The sequence below is a fragment of the Rhodnius prolixus genome, unplaced genomic scaffold, assembly GCF_049639745.1.
Source record: "Rhodnius prolixus isolate KJV_2025 unplaced genomic scaffold, Rpr scaffold_3, whole genome shotgun sequence".
NCBI classification, from domain to species: domain Eukaryota; kingdom Metazoa; phylum Arthropoda; class Insecta; order Hemiptera; family Reduviidae; genus Rhodnius; species Rhodnius prolixus.
In genome coordinates this window covers 4,920,406-4,934,682 of record NW_027411603.1, presented here as the reverse complement: position 1 = coordinate 4,934,682, position 14,277 = coordinate 4,920,406, and the positions used below count along the sequence as shown (strand labels likewise).

The 14,277-nt window shown below is 33.1% G+C and overlaps 1 protein-coding gene across 6 annotated transcripts in view; it reads right to left on the bottom strand.

Moving 5' to 3' along the window:
• IP3K1 (inositol-trisphosphate 3-kinase-like protein) overlaps positions 1-14,277 on the bottom strand; it is a 180,973-nt gene that overhangs the window by 88,456 nt on the left and 78,240 nt on the right. Inside the window, exon 1 of one of the 6 annotated variants that reach the window (XM_074127024.1) lies at positions 4,601-4,759. The exons of the other annotated variants lie outside the window; for them this stretch is intronic. Coding sequence (XP_073983125.1) covers positions 4,601-4,666 — 66 coding nt within the window. The 5' untranslated portion in view covers positions 4,667-4,759. Of the gene's footprint in view, positions 1-4,600; positions 4,760-14,277 lie in introns of those variants that run through there. 6 annotated transcript variants of the gene reach the window in all.

The following is a 14,277-nucleotide window of genomic DNA, read 5'->3' as shown; positions in this document are numbered from 1 at the left end:
AATATAAATATATATACCTGGCCAAACATGTTGATATACTCGCGCAAACACAGGAAATATTGTATTTCTCGCAAAACCGCCGGATTGTATCCACCGAATCTCACTCACACATTAATTCAAACGAATGTTTTGTAGCATTTACATCATGTTACATTTACAAACTGGTGATGACAATTTGAACAAGTGTTCTGATGTAAAGGGGGGGGAAATTAATAATAATAATAGTAATAGTAATAAAAAAAGTTTGCCAAATGACGATTGAGAGTTATTTTTAAGAGATACGTATTTTTATCTACCAAACTAGGAATTTTTGCTCATTATTTTGAGTTATCTGCAGTTTTGGAGTGCATGGGATCATAAAAAAAAAAAAAATCCGGGAAATTATTAATTCTAGTGACGTCAACGTCTTGGAAAGCCTGATGGCCTTACCGGATATCAAGATGCATGGGGGCAAGGCTAGGAAATACTTCTCGTCTGGGCGCGATCATTTTGGGGATAATAGAAGCATCGAGAAATGTCTGGTTAGTGTATGATTAAAAATAAATCGCAGGGATGATAAAAGTCAGGGACAGGACCACTTCAAAAGGTCTTCTTTTTTTTTTCAGCGGCCCACGCAGCCAGAGGTCTGGCAGAGAGATGAAGAGAAAAGGCACTGCAGAATCCTGACTCCTAATGAAGAAGATAAGCCTAGAACAGGTGCGTCTTAAGAGTGATGAGGCACCTTCAAAAAAATAAAAATAAATATACTATAACATAACAATATGACTACCTCCCCAAATAATATTTAAGTCAACAAGCCTATCGATGGGAAAACAATTCTATATCGATCAATAAAAATAAAAATAACGTGATTCACAAAACAAACATTGCACAACTGGTGCCGTTCATTATTGACTAGGTTAATATTTGGAAACAGAAAAAAAAAAAATATATATTAAAACAAAATTGAATTTCCATTTAAAATAGCCGATCAATACTAATCCCATATCCAACAGTCATGACAGTTGGCACCACTGACAGGAAATGTCCTCTACTACCTTCCCCCCACCCCTTACCCGCACAGTTAGGTCATCATTACCGACTTGTCCAATTTAAATGTTAATCAACTACTAAAATTAGAAAATGTTTGTTTTAAGTACTTCAATTTATGATTTCTTTGTATTTATTTATTTACCATTAAGATAAAATATAAATAATTTAACAAACGCAGTATTTATCTTATTGTTTATAAATAAAGAGGGATGGATAGGTCAAAGCTCTTATTCAATTGGACCAAAATATTAAAAAAACAAAATGGATGAAGGACCAATAGTTTTTCTTCTTTTATTAAAAACTATTGTAGTAAGAGAAAATATTTCAACCATTTCAAAATTTCCACGAAAACAGTAAAATTATTTTGTCTGAACTTTTGTGTACTTATCGGTCTGTTTTTGGACTGGAACTTTGAAATACGATTAAGGGCTGAAATGAAGGGTCGAAACGCTTTCAAGTACCACTTCGGCTTTTCAATATAATGTACTATTCTACCACGTTCAAGTACGAGGGTCGTTTGAAAAGTCCGTGCAAAAATAAAAACTACTTAATTTTTTGGGGTAAACCTTTTTTATTTTTCAACATAGTCTCCTTTTAGGCTTATACACTTCGTCCAACGCTGCTCTAGTTTGTTGATCCCTTCCGAATAATAGGATTTGTCCAAGTCTGAAAAATAGCCATTCGTTTCTGCAATCACCTCCTCGTTTGAATAAAATCTTTTTCCCGCCAGCCATTTCTTCATATTGGGGGAACAAATAGTAGTCCGAGGGAGCCAAGTCTGGAGAATAGGGGGGGGGGGGATGTGAAACGAGTTGGAACCCTATTTCCATTAATTTTGCGACCACAACTGCTGAGGTGTGAGCTGGTGCGTTGTCGTGATGGAAAAGGACTTTTTTTGTGGGCCAATCGTGGGCGTTTTTCTTGCAGCTCGGTTTTCAAAACGGTCCAATAACGATGAATAATATGCACCTGTAATAGTTTTACCCTTTTCCAGATAGTCGATGAGGATTATTCCTAGCGAATCCCAAAAGACAGTCGCCATAATCTTTCCGGCTGAAGGAACGGTCTTCGCCTTTTTTGGCGCAGATTCCCCCCCCTTGGTAACACATTGTTAAGATTGTTCTTTGGTCTCAGGAGTGTAGTGATGTATCCATGTTTCATCCACAGTGACGAAACGACGCTTAAAGTCCTGCGGATTCTTCTGGAACAGCTGCAAACCGTCCTTGCAACACTTCACACGATTTCGTTTTTGGTCAAACGTGAGCAATCGCGGCACCCATCTTGCGGATAGCTTTATCATGTCCAAATGTTGATGCAAAATATTATGTACCCGTTCATTCGAGATGCCCACAGCACTAGCAATCTCACGCACCTTCACTCTTCTGTCATTCATCACCATATCATGGATTTTATCAATGATTTCTGGAGTAGTAACCTCAACAGGGCGTCCAGAATGTTCAGCGTCACTTGTGCCCATATGGCCACTCCGAAAATTTTGAAACCACTTATAAACTGTTCTAATCGAAGGTGCAGAGTCACCATAATGTTTATCAAGCTTCTCTTTAGTCTCCTGAGGCGTTTTGCCTTTCATAAAGTAGTGTTTAATCAACACACGAAATTCTTTTTCGTCCATTTTTTGAAAATCACTCGACTTCCTCGATTCAAACGAATGCCAAATACAAAGAAATAGACCGATCTGGCTGAAACTTGGTGTGTGTTCTTCCAAGAGATGCTACTAACTAAACATAACCTCGATACGCGCCAGTGGTGCTATCTCTCTGACTTTGCACGGACTTTTCAAACGACCCTCGTACTTTTCAAGAATTTGAAATATATGCATATCAATGCACAAATCGATTACCTCCACTTTTTAGAAATATCTTAAATTTAAGTGTCAAAGCATTTGGTTCAATCATTTATTTTTATATTTATAATAAATTCCCCAAATAATAAAGATAAATACCATTAAAAGATAACAAGGGAAGGGATTAGCTATGAGGTTAGCATACTGGACTCCCACGCGGAGGTCCCGGGTTCGAATCCAGCAGCTGACCCTTAGATTTTCTCTTCCTAGGAGCTTCTTACAGCTCACTGTCCGGTGATGGACAGTGTTGTCTGTAACGAGAGAACACTGTCCGGAGGCCGGCAGTGCACTGGAAAAAGCTCCGGGCGCTAATGACCTCAGCTGTTGATGCGCCAAAAAAAAAAAAAAAAAAAAAAAAAAAAAAAAAAAAAAAAAACATTTTTTTGGCCATTGAATAATAAATAATTAATTTCAGAAGCCATTTTGATTAACTCCGTGCATTATCGTTGCAATAATGCAACTCAAATTCTGTAGCAGGTGATGTTATAATAACGGTAAATTTATTTGAATTTATATTATAAATGGAATTTTAAAACATAATGTACATTATTTCAACGCATTTCTCCAATATGTTCATTCAAAGTAGGTAAAATAGTCCACTATACAGAAATACATTGGTGTATTTCTAATTTGCCCATTCAAGTATTGCACATTAAAAAAGACTACCCCCTACATAATATTAAAGCTTATAAATAATAAGACTACAATAAATTAGCCTTAAACATTAACCGCACTAATAGAGATGTCTATGTGTAAGTGTGTTAGTGTGAGCACTGCTGATAGTTAATTTGTTATCATATACAATTAACAGGCTGTTAAAAAACAAAACAAAAAAATTTTTTTAAGTCACTATTCTACTATAATTGAATATAATTACGTTTGCGTCAATATTGGCCATGAAATATCGCAGACATATATACATATATTTTTTTTTTTTTCATGCTTGTTGGTGAATATAAGGCATGAGTGTCAGTTATTGAAGAACCGAATTTAGTAAAAACTAACTGAGCGGCGAACCACACTAATTGATCTACTTAATTTTTGAATGTTTTCACACATTTATTTAGTCGTTGACAAATGCCGGAAAAAACAAATTACCGGAAATAAATGGTTTAGAGGTGGTTCAATGAGTTTGCAACTTATTTTTTTTTAATACAAAATTTAATGTTTCTCTCTATATTTTGTGAGTTTGTGTGTTACTCACCAGGTCAAAAACGAAACTTCGCCGGGAGTTCAAATTGAATATTTCGATTGGGGCACTCTAATTGGAGAATCGATTAAAGAGTTAACGAACAACCACTTGGTTGATTTTTGTCATCTCTTATTATACTTATCACTACTTAAAGAAATGAAGTGAACAGATGGATTTTCAGTTTTAAATTTTCAAATGGGTATAAGGTCAACATTATTCAAAAATGGTAGCTCGAAAGATCGAAAAGTCTAAAGTAAATTTTCAAGTCAGCCAAAAGTCTTCAGAACTTAGTTCTGTGTTTTGAGGAGATCTGAGAAGTGCCCAGTCACAGCCTCTGTCAATCACCAACCAATGAACTTCAGCAAGCTCTTGGAAAGAGAAAAATCTATTCCAGCAGTTGAAGTCAAACCCGAGAGATCTCCTTGCAAAAATCCAGTACGGTAACCACACACCTGATCGTAACTATTAGACGCCTCCTCCTTCCAACCAATAAATACAATAATAATAATTACCTGAACCTCCTCAACCGTCAAGACACAACACTTAACCCCCCAGACGCAGCATCGGACCCCTAACATAACTCCTGCGGTATTACCACCTGCCTGAAGTAGCCCGGTAGCAATGACAGTGAGCTCAGCGGTGAAGAAAAGCCAACTGAACTATCTTCATGGGTAGCGGTAAACAATATAGTTTTTCCTCAAATTTTTCTTTTTTCTCTTTTACTCCTTCGCTTGGGAAAATTTACAAAATCAATGGGGTGTAAAAGACCATACCCTCTGTTTTCTTTTTTCTATCTTCGGAAAATTTCTTTTAAAAAAACAAAAAAAAATTATATCCTTTGTGTACACTGCTTTATGAACTAGAAAAGTGTAAACAAAATGCTTAAGATCAAAAGAAAATTACTGGGAAAACATGGAAAACTTAAAATCAATTTCCGCATGAACACCGACACGATCATATGCCTCATAATAATAATAACATGTACGTAATATGAAAACTTTGTGGTGGACCCTCAAACGACTCCCTCTCATACCAATGATCACATTTCTAAACTTAAGCAATTTTTTTTTTTTTTTTTTTTTTTAACTCAGAATTTGTGTAACCAAATTTTTAAAATAAAAGTTATGGATATCCAAATAATATGGCAAGTGTAAAGAACTGTAAGCGGCATTGACCAAAAATGAAGTGTTCTTCAAACTAAGAAGTTTTAGCAATGGACATTTCAATTCTCCTTTTGTAACATGTAGGTATAAGATAACGTCTAGGCACCACGATAGCTGAGCGGTTATAGTCTAGACCCGCAAAGCTAAGATGTATTGCGGTACTAGTCTAGGCCTTGTATTCTATTAAATGGTTAATATGAAGAATTTTATAGTAAAGTATGTTAAGCGATTGTATCGCAGACCCGCAAAGCTAAGATGTATTGCGGTACTAGTATAGGCCTTGCATTTTATTTAATGTTTAATATGAAGAATTAACGGTAAAGTATGTTTGCTAGTCGCCTTCGTCCTCGACACCTAATTTGATAGTTTAAATGATATAAAATTTATTATTTAGATAATTATTTATATTTAGATTATTATATTTGATTTAAATGATAGTTTAAATTTGATAGATTAAAAAAATAGGCAAAAAACTATATTATAATAATAATAAATAATAATAATATTAATAATAATAATAATAATAATAATAATAATAATAATAATAAGATTTCGTCTGATGTAGGAATATTTCATATGAAACTAGGTAAATGATCTTCGGCATGCCATTTCTTATTGCCGACAGAGAGGCTTAGACAGGCGACCCGATGGCATGGATAGAAAAGAGTATGAACCGAAGGGTATTAAGTACCTTAAACTAAGATCCTCTTGCCCAATGAATCAAGAGATTTAAGTTTTTATGAAGCAAACATTGTGTTTGTTATACTGTCCAACTTTTTATCCAATCATATTTGTGTTTGGACATTCAAAACTGTTTTTGTAGAAACTATCTCTCCAACAAAGGCACTAAAAATTATACTTTAACATAAAATAGGCAACCATCTTGGATTGGAAGTAGCTGACCATTGTAAAACAAAGGTCATGATGGAAGAAATATCAACAATGTCAAAGTTTTTACTAAATTCACAACGATTTAACTTTAAAAATAACAAATAATATATAATTTAAACTAAAAAGTAACTAGTTAATAACAGAAATAGTAAACAGAATGAAAAAAAAAAATTGAATGGGGATGTATACGTGTAGATTGGTAGCAATGAAAGTTTAGTATTGGATTGAGGTGGCACAAGGAAAGTTGTGACGTCAATGTAGCACTATTGTAGATCAAACTAGAGCACACAGTTAAATCAACAGGATATATTTGGAGTGACATACAAACACCCATTTTCGTGATAAGTTCAAGTTATAAATTATATTTAAAATTAAGAATAATTTTAATTAATTAAATTGTAATCAAGATTTTCGACTTTAGGTATCCACCGGAAATAATCGTATTTGAGTTCCTATTAAGTTCGAAAAAGTTTGCACCAGTGCGATACCATATGGAAAACCATAATGTTAACCATTTTAGGTAAACCCTTCTATTTCATTTTTTATTTTTATTTTTTTTAAATTTATTTATTGTTACAGAAATCTTTCAAAAGAATAAAAATATCTTGTTCCAAGAAAAATCTCAGCAACAAAACAATTATGATCTGGTAACAATAACTGTTAAGTGTTTCAATAACAATGAACAAAGCACCAAGAATATATACAGTAAGGCTGTTGAACCTAATACAATATTGAAACAGATAACAGCCTACAACCTTCAATAAAGCATAGTCTTAAGATAGTCTTTTATGTCTGCTTCTTTTTCTTAGAAGAGATGAAATTAATTCTAGGTAGTATTTTTTTTTTTTTTTTTTGGCCTTATTTATTTGTAAATATAACGGTGGCGCTTATAAGCAACTCTGATAACAATAATCAGACACAATCGAAGTAATGGAGAGAATTCGGTGCAGCTTGTATTCACAGAAGTTTCGAAATAAAACATTAATTTTCAGTATTTTGTGATTTTTTGTGTTTCTGACATGTATGAACATGTCAAAACACATACCAAAAAACAAAACAAAAAAAAACTTGTTCAGAACAGATATTTCCGTTAGAAAAATTGGCATGAACGTAATATATTTTTTTACTGCATTAAAAGAATGTAAAACTTAAGATTTTTTTTTATTCTAATGTGCTATTTTACTGAATTGTACGGTATTACCACCTATGTAATAACAATAAATTGTGACGTAAACCATAATTGGTTTTAGCTGGCTATTGCCTGCAAGAACAGGAATGATATTGCATACTGTAAATGTAATTTGAAGGATGGGTTCTGAGACCCACAATTTACCGAAAAGTCATTTGATTAGATAAATCATAATCTAATCCAAATACTGATTTAAGGTCGAATGAAATGGACTAAAAAAGAACTCATAACGGTGGGAACTATATTAAATGTTATTTAGACTGTTATTTTTTGTCATTTTATTTATTTATTTATTTGCAGTTTTTCAATAATTAGGACCCCAATTTAATTTAAAAATGGGCATTTCCACTGTCGACACTCTGAGTTCAAGATGTTTAATGTCCCCAATCATTCGCTCCTTGCTCCTTACCTTTAGAGAGCAATGTACTCCATTGACGTCATTTCCGGGGGGCACGCCCTACCCGGCTTTCCTCTGTGACCCCTCTACGTAATCAGTACTAATAAATCCTGTAATTTAATCAATTACGTATCCTCAGAAATAAGCACAATTCAAATTAGGTAATCAATTATACGGCAAAAACCTTTAATGTGGAGTTTATTTTCTAAAAAATCATTTTTCAATAATTGGTTTAATGTGTAAATCTTGCTTGCGGATTTTACAAGATGAAGAAAACTGCACGTAAAAAAAAAGTTAAGTAAAGTAATGCCTATTTTTTCAGGTGTGTTGTAAGCCTAACTACCAAATTAACATAGGTGTTGTGGAAGGAGGTAAACATATTTTACTGTAAATTCCTCATATTAACACATTAAATGAAATGCAAGACCTAGACTATACCGCAACACATCTTAGCTCTGCGGGTCTAGCCTATAACCGCCTAACATACTTTACTACAAAATTCCTCATATTAACATTTGAATAAAATCCAAGGCCTCTAGACTAGTACCGCAATACATCTTAGCTTTGCGGTTCTAGCCTATAACCGCTCTCTTATTAGGTTTCGATTTGAATTTGACTTTGTAACTGAGCGACCAAAATCATTTAACCCGAAGTACTACTTTATGTATCAAACGGATTAATGTATTTTTTTCAGTAAATTCTAACTCTTATATATTTTTATGGAACATTAGATGAGGACAAAATTGAGTTTTTTAAATTAATTCAAGATTAATTCCATAATAATGGCACAAGGAATAACGTACCAGTTGATAAAAAACTATTAGTATTAACAACGCCAAAATAATGTTCAACGATCATTACGTTGATTGAAGGTCATGCGCATTATTTCACTTCCTGTTTCATGCTTTTATATAATAGCGGCAAATGAGAGATGGGCAAAAAATTTAATCAATTAAATTCCAATTAAATTAAAACCAAAATTTAATTTTAATCATGATTCAAGTTAAAAAAAACTTTAATCGGCCCAAAATTAGTTGATTAAAATTAAATTCACTTTTAATTTAATTGGAATTTAATCAATTGATTCCCTTTGACAAACATTTCAATATGTTGTTGAATTATCAGCAAGCTCGTCTTTGAAATAAGTTCTGATGACGTCTCTCTATTGACGTATCGCTGGAGTAATTGTTTGGTGGGGGGCACCATGATCAATAGGATTTTCGTTATTGAAATCTGTTAAACAAAATAGCCATAATAGATTGTTTACTAGAGGAGTAAACAAGTAATACTTTTTTGCGAAGTGTTACCAGCTGACAGAGAACACTGATAAATGAGGAATAAAACATATCCTCTCTATCCGCACTGTAACCAAGTCGGTTCAAAAGTACGAAAAAGAAGGTTATATTAGAATAGTATTCGATGACTTTATTAGTGGCAAGTCAATCCAAGATTGGTTCAATGTGACATAAAGTGAGAATTACTGTAATATATGCATAAATATCCGAAATAATTACAAATTATGTGACCAACATGTTTAAATGAATAACCGATGGCCTAATTCCAGCGCTATTTTTATCACCAGAATTAGGACTGATGTGTTTAGAAAGTTTAAATCCCTTACGTGGGATCTTTTCTAGTCCAAAAACGTCTTACAAAACGAGGTTCCATCAGAATGGAATAGCAAAGGTGGGAAATAAGCAGCTCAAATTACTCGGTCCTGCGAGTCACCAACATGATAAATGAGAGTGAAATAGTCCTATTTAAGTCTAGTGAGTCGTCAACCTGGTTAAATGTGTGTGTAAGATAGTCCTATATAAGTCTAGTGAGTCGTCAACAAGGTTAAATGTGAGTGTAAGGTGGACTTATATAGGTCTACGGAGTGACCAACATGTTTAAATGTGTGTGCAAGATAGTCCTATATAGGTTTAGTGAGTCGTCAACAAGGTTAAATGTGAGTGTAAGGTGGACTTATATAGGTCTACGGAGTGACCAACATGTTTGAATGTGTGTGAAAGATAGTTCTATATAAGTCCATCTAGTGAGTCATCAACATTGTTAAATATAAATGTAGAAACTGCATTTATGTTTACAGAAATTGCCGCTAGAGTTCTCCACCAGATGGAGGTGTAAAGTAAGCTTACAGCCTATTTAATGGCGGCTCTCTAGTCTACAATATGCCTATTCCTCTGTTATCTATTTCACGATTAAACAATACAAATTATAAAGTTTTTCGTTTCTGTTAACGATAATGGTGTAAACCTTGAAGTATTATTCCAAAAGAAATATCATTTATCGTATTTTTAATGAGAATGTTTTTTTCTTGCTTTAATCGAAAGTTTATCAAATACCTATGGAAGAAATGTTGGAAAAAAATTTTTAAATTAATTATTTCATTAAAATTATTGAGTTTGAAGTAGTGGCCAATCAGAATGCAGTACGGTTGCAGACTGTGGGCGGGTCATGCCCACCTCTAGTGTAACCACGCCCCGTCCAATGAAAACCAGTTATGGGCGCGGTCAAAACGGTATTAACAATGGTGCTACAATACCATTCACTTATTTTTCTAATTCTTTCATTATTTTTCTCATATTTTTATTAACTTTTTTGTTATTTTTAGAAATAATATTAATTTTACGTAGATATTGAGAAAAAGAAATGCTAACAAATTATTCGAAAAAAAAAAATCATTCTCAATTTTAGAGAAATTGTTTATAAAGTTGAAAATCGTTTTCGAATAGTTTTCGCCAATAATCGATAGTTTCACTTTACTTTTTCATGAAAAGAATCTCGTATGAACACTCACATGACTTTTTCTTACCATAATTTTGAGGTGATTTTCTTCAAAATTAGGATTTTTCTTCAAAATTTTTTTTTATACTTTCTATTTAATTTGTATTTTCTATTTCACCAAACTGATTGATTGATTTCTGATAATGAAAGAAACCACGAAACTGTTCAGGGAAACTTTCACGTTAAAAATCACAGATATAATAGAAGATAAACGGTTCATAAAAATTTGGCGCCTACTCAAGGAAAACTCGTGTCAGCTCAAATAAGTGTCAAAAAAAGAACTACACTCATTATCTCATACAGATTAATAATAATATTAAGAAGTGAAAAACCGACGGCCTAATTCCAGCGCTATTTTTATCACCAGAATTAGGACTGATGTGTTTAGAAAGTTTAAGATCATTGGCTAGATAAGATAATTACGACAAGATCCCTAAATTAATCACATATGGGGGCGGCTATAATTAGCTTCAACTAGCCGAGCTATTTTTTAATTACCTTTTTTTAATTTTGGCAATTTATTATTTATTTATTTTTTTTTTTAGAAGTTCAACGGAATATACGGTTTCAAAATTCGATAGTCGTGTTAGTGTTAATACAAGGTATTATTTTTAATAAATTATAAATTATCTTAAACCAAAAATTTCCCCAAGGTAATTTTTTTTTTTTTATAATTTTTATGAATAACAAAACAATAAATTTTATTACTACAATAAAAAAAATTTAATACAACCAAAATACGTACCATGTACGTAGGTAGATCTGTAAAATTTTTAAATTTAGAAGAAAAAAAAGTACTAAAAATAATCTTAATGTGGTGTAATTTAATTCTCCCCTCAATGTAATAAAAATAAAATATTGCAAGGGTTGCCCCCCTCCCCTTGAATTATCTAATTTTCCGCTATTATCAGCGACTATTTTATAAGGTATGTACATATTTACACAGATCATTTATAAAACAAAAAAAAAAAAATCCAAAACTAATATGGATTTAGGTCTTTTATGATGTTACAACGTTTACCTACCCTAAATACAAAGATTTAAAATTGCTAAAAATGGAATAGAATTTACATTTGAATATATAAAGTTTCAAGGCGCCACGGTAGCCGAGCGGTTATAGGCTAGACCCGCAAAGCTAAAATGCAATGCGCTACTAGTCTAGGCCTTGCATTTTATTTAATCTGTTAATATGAGGAATTTATAGTAAAGTATGTTGGGCGGTTATAGACTAGACCCGCAAAGCTAAGATGTATTGCGGTACTAGTCTAGGCCTTGCATTCTATTTAATGTGTTAATATGAGGAATTTGTAGTGAAGTATGTTAGGCGGTTATAGGCTAGACCCGCAAAGCTAGAATGTATTGCGGTACTAGTCTAGGCCTTGCATTTTATTTAATGTGCTAATATGAGGAGTTTATAATAAAGTATGTTAGGCGGTTAGATGCTAGACCCGTAAAGCTCAGATTTATTGCGGTACTAGTCTAGGCCTTGCATTCTACGTATTTAATGTTTAACATGAGGAATTTTGTAGTAAAGTATGTTAGGCGATTAGATGCTAGACCCGTAAAGCTAAGATGTATTGCGGTACTAGTCTAGGCCTAGCATTTTATTTAATATTTAATATGAGGAATTTATGGTAAAGTATGTCTGCTAGTCGCCTCCGTCTGCAACAGCTAATTTTGGGGTAGTTTGGACGTAAACGCTGCCTGAAAAAATGGGCATTTACTTATCATAGGGGATTTTAAATTCCGCTTTTTGATAATGATGCACTCTACATAGATTTTAAAGTAGCCTCAATGTGGCATACTTGACGGAGATAAAAAAACTTTAAGATTTAGCCACGGGCACAAGATGTGAAAGGTAATTGGAATCAACATCTTTCGAAATTAGTGATGAAAGAGAATAAATAGAAAGAAATAACAGTAATAAGTAAAATGTAAGGGAACACGAAACCGCCAGATGGAGCGACTTTCAAGATTAGATAATTGGGCTCAAGTTAATGAGCAGTTCAAGGTGGACCATCAATTATTGCCGGCGGCATTAACAGAACAAAAAGGGCCGAGCTGTCGACAGTACAGTACAACACGGAGCCCACAAACATCAACATGGAGATTATTATATAATTAGCCGATTAACAAATTAAGGTTTTAGAAAAGGCAAATGACACCTGTTACCTTGAAATAGTATTACTGAAAATTTTCCATATAATATAAGGGTGTACATCTGCTAACGTCATAAATGATTTGTTTGGGTAAAACGATGAGTATAATTAGTTACTTCTATAAGTTATCAGCTAATTTTATTTTTTATTTTTTTCCCCCCATTTTTGTAATTTAGGAAAAATTTAGGCTAAACATAATTTAATTGGAAAGAGATAATTTAGAAGAGAATTTTCCACAATTTAGGCATTAATGAGACTGATAAATTAATGATCTTGAATTTGTCAAGAGTCCAAGTGGCGCGGTGCTTTCTCTTCATTAAGTCAGGACAAGGTACTGTTTTCGTGCAGATTTCGATGTTAAAAATTTCAGAAAGAAAGAAAATCAAGAGATTGGAAATGGCATCCAGTGCAAATAAATCAGGGTTTAAATAAATTTTTACGACCCGCAAAGCTTAGATGTATTGCGGTACTAGTCTAGGCTTTGCATTCTATTTAATGTGTTAATATGAGGAATTTTGTAGTATGTTAGGCGGTTAGATGCTAGACCCGTAAAGCTATGTATTGTTTTTAAAGATACTTTATTGCAAACAAAATTTTAATTTCAAGAAAATTCGACATTTACCCACAAAGCGGTATGAGAAAGTCGGCTTTAGATTTTTATTTATTTTTGTCCAGTTAAAGACTAAAAAAAAAATCTATGACGTGTTAAAAAATATTGTTGGTCCAACCAGTGAATTAGTAGAAAACCAATGGGCCAACGGGAGACATCCTCTTAGACCTTAAAGTGAGCCTTGTCTGGTGAGTAAATGTCCCGATTGTGTGACTAAGCAGTTTAGGGGGAGCCGAGCAGTCTGCTGGACAAAGCTAGCCGGCCCGTCTACCACGCCTCTCTCCCTCTTACAGCATCCAAGCATCCAAAAAAAAAAAAACCTGCACACTAATCTCCTTACAACACACTTTAAAAGTATAGATACCGCTCCAGTTACTATAGAACAAAAAATCTGTGCTATAATACAATTCAAAAAAGAAAAGAAAAGTCCAACTTACAGGACCAGTATGTAGAAAATATATAACCCTAACTTAAGCTCAATATATCAACCTGATGAAAAGGTCAACCAACTAAACTGCACATACACAGAACTTATGTAAAGGTCAACGTGCTTTATAATTCTTTAATTTTACTTTACTTTATTTCTTTATTTGATTTATTTATTTATATTTATTTTTTTGCAAAGATGAAGAGAATACAATAAATCATCTTTTGTGTCACATCTTTTTCAGTCACACAATTACCTTTTACAAGAATTTACGTAATTTTAAGTTTCCAGTAAATTAGAATTAGTCCTAAAAAAAAATATTTTAATTTCAATACTATAACGTTGGCTGAAATCAAATGTTGAAAAAATAACTCATCACTGAAAAGTAGCCTATTTTTTCAGGCAGCTTTACGTCCAACTATCACAAATTAGGTGTCGTAGACGGAGGCGACTAGCAAACATACTACTTTACTACAAAATTCCTCGTATTAATACATTATAAAATGCAAGGCCTAGACTAGTACCGCAATACATCTTAGCTTTGCGGGTCTAGCCTATAACCG